We start from the raw sequence: 2,300 nt of genomic DNA on the forward strand, positions 1-2,300 counted from the left end.
TTGAATACACTAAAGCAATCGACATTTGTCCCAAGGAGAGTAAGGATGAACTCGCAACTTTTTATCAAAATAGAGCAGCTGCGTATGAGCAATTGGTATTAAGATATTTATAATAGTCATAATAAGTTTAACATGAAAATTTGATTTCATTGATTGTTGAAGTTGTTGGTGATATGTGTGTACAATAGTTGCAATTTACAGAAGAAATATAGCTCCGGAAAGGCAGATTGTGCAAAAGCATTGGAATTAAATCCAAAATATATTAAAGCTGTGCTATGTCGGGCACGTATATTGGAGCAAACGGGGGATTTGGAAGCAGCCGTGAAGGACATGACTACCGTGTGTATTTATGAAGGATGTTCTCCTGATTCCCTTGTTAAGGTAGAAATAATCTTGAAAAAACTTGGTAAGTTACATATTAAAAGCACTTTGTATTAAGTAAAAATTCATAGCAAATTAGAACAAAATTTGAAACATAACAGAAATTTAATTACTTGCAATGAAAATTATTATTATTTTTAGTGAAACAACATGCTTATGAAAATTGGGCAAACAAAAAGTTATTTATGCCAAATCAGCTTTTCATCGAATGTTATATTACATCTTATTCTACAGATCCAATATTTTCTAGACTTCGATGTCCAGAAAATATTCCAGAGTAAGTATAGGCAGAAAAATGTTTTTGTGTATGTGAATATTTACTTTTCAATGTATTTGTTATTAGATTTTTCAAAAAGCCACTACAAGCGTTAAAAGATAAGAAATATGATGATGTAATACCATTGTGTACGGAAATTATTGAAAGTCCGGAATTTAATTCATTACCTTCAACTAAACTTGAAGTGTTATTATTACGAGCTACATTTTATACACTTTTGGGCAAATACGGTTCTGCATTCCAAGACTTAGAATGTATACTGAACATCGAATATGCATCCAATGATGTAAAGATAAACGCCTTGTTAAAGAGAGCATACTTACATCTAAAGTTCATGGATCTAGATATGACCTTCATGAATTTCGAATTAGCCATTAGTATAAATCCGTGTTACAGCGATATTTACTATCACAGAGGACGGGTATTAAACACATTAACATTGAGCATATTTTGTCGCATGCGTATAAATGTATATATATAAAATAATATAAATAACATTTCGTATTTTCAGTTATATGTGCGTATGGGCAAACTAAACGAAGCTAAGCACGATTTTGAAAAGGCTCTTGAATACAATCCAAACTGTAGCATGGCATGCGTACAAAAATGCTATATAGATTATTGCATTGCGATGTTAAATAAAGATGTAAGATTAATTGAAGCGGCTGTGAGAGCTTTCGAGGAAGTTTTCGAAAAATATACAAATCTTCCTGAATGTATATTTTGTTGTCAATATTATAGTAAGGTATATAAAACTACTTATAATTTAAAAAAAATAATTGGAATAAAAAAGGGATAAAAAATAAATTATTACTATTTACATTTCGATTCATTGTTAAAAATTTTCAATTATTTTTAGATGATGTCTGAAAGTCAACAGTATCAAAAAGCTGATATTTATTTTACTAAAATAATAAACAAACATCCAGAGAACACATCTATGTCTTTAGTTTATCTGCAGAGGGCCTTTTTGCAATTTGATTGGAGCGGTTATTCTGATAAAGCTGCGGAATACCTTAAGAAAGCGATAAAATTGGATGAAAAGTGCAGTTCTGCATATGAAGCGTTAGGAATCATCGAAATAAAAAGGTTTTCAATCATTTCTCATAATTATTGTACTTTAAAATTTGTTAACTTATTGTAGTCACATACATGACTCATATAAAGAAAGTTGTTTTTTAATAAAAATATTCTGAATTCGATTTTAGCGAAAATATTTTGAATGCATTTTTTTAATTTAGGGGAAACATAGAAGAAGCGATAAGATTGTTTGACCAAGCTTTAGTATACTGTCGTACATTTAAGGAACTGCTAAATCTGTACTACTTGAGAGATGCAGTAAAAATAGAACTTAATGTCAAGAATCAATTTGGGGACAAGTATTCTGATTTTTTCGGTCGTTATTTTGATTCACGGATGTACGTGTTGTGAAGTATGGGAGAAACCATCAAAGGTTTAATTATGATTTTATGTTGAGGTATCACTTTTGAACACGATATGTATATATGTTTCTACACATCTATGTGCACGCACTCATGCACTCAAAGTATTCTAAAGATTGATGGGAATGGAAGGAGAGGGGAGAGAGAGAGAAAAAAAGAGAGACAGAGAGAGTAGATGCATTATCATTTTATATTAAAGG

General features: G+C 30.6%; 1 protein-coding gene across 1 annotated transcript; it reads left to right on the plus strand.

Moving 5' to 3' along the window:
• Nucleotides 1-8: 8 nt before the first annotated feature.
• LOC105625252 (mitochondrial import receptor subunit TOM70-like) lies at nt 9-2,076 on the plus strand (the record flags this gene model as incomplete). The annotated part of the gene is made up of 7 exons (XM_012206592.1): nt 9-95; nt 202-406; nt 523-658; nt 725-1,079; nt 1,170-1,403; nt 1,518-1,747; nt 1,900-2,076. Coding segments are annotated over 7 exons (1,424 nt in total), but the record flags the coding sequence as incomplete, so codon positions are not given.
• Between the last annotated feature and the right edge of the window lie 224 nt (nt 2,077-2,300).

Source organism: Atta cephalotes (genome assembly GCF_000143395.1).
Source record: "Atta cephalotes unplaced genomic scaffold scaffold00479, whole genome shotgun sequence".
In the NCBI taxonomy this organism is placed as follows: Eukaryota; Metazoa; Arthropoda; class Insecta; order Hymenoptera; family Formicidae; genus Atta; species Atta cephalotes.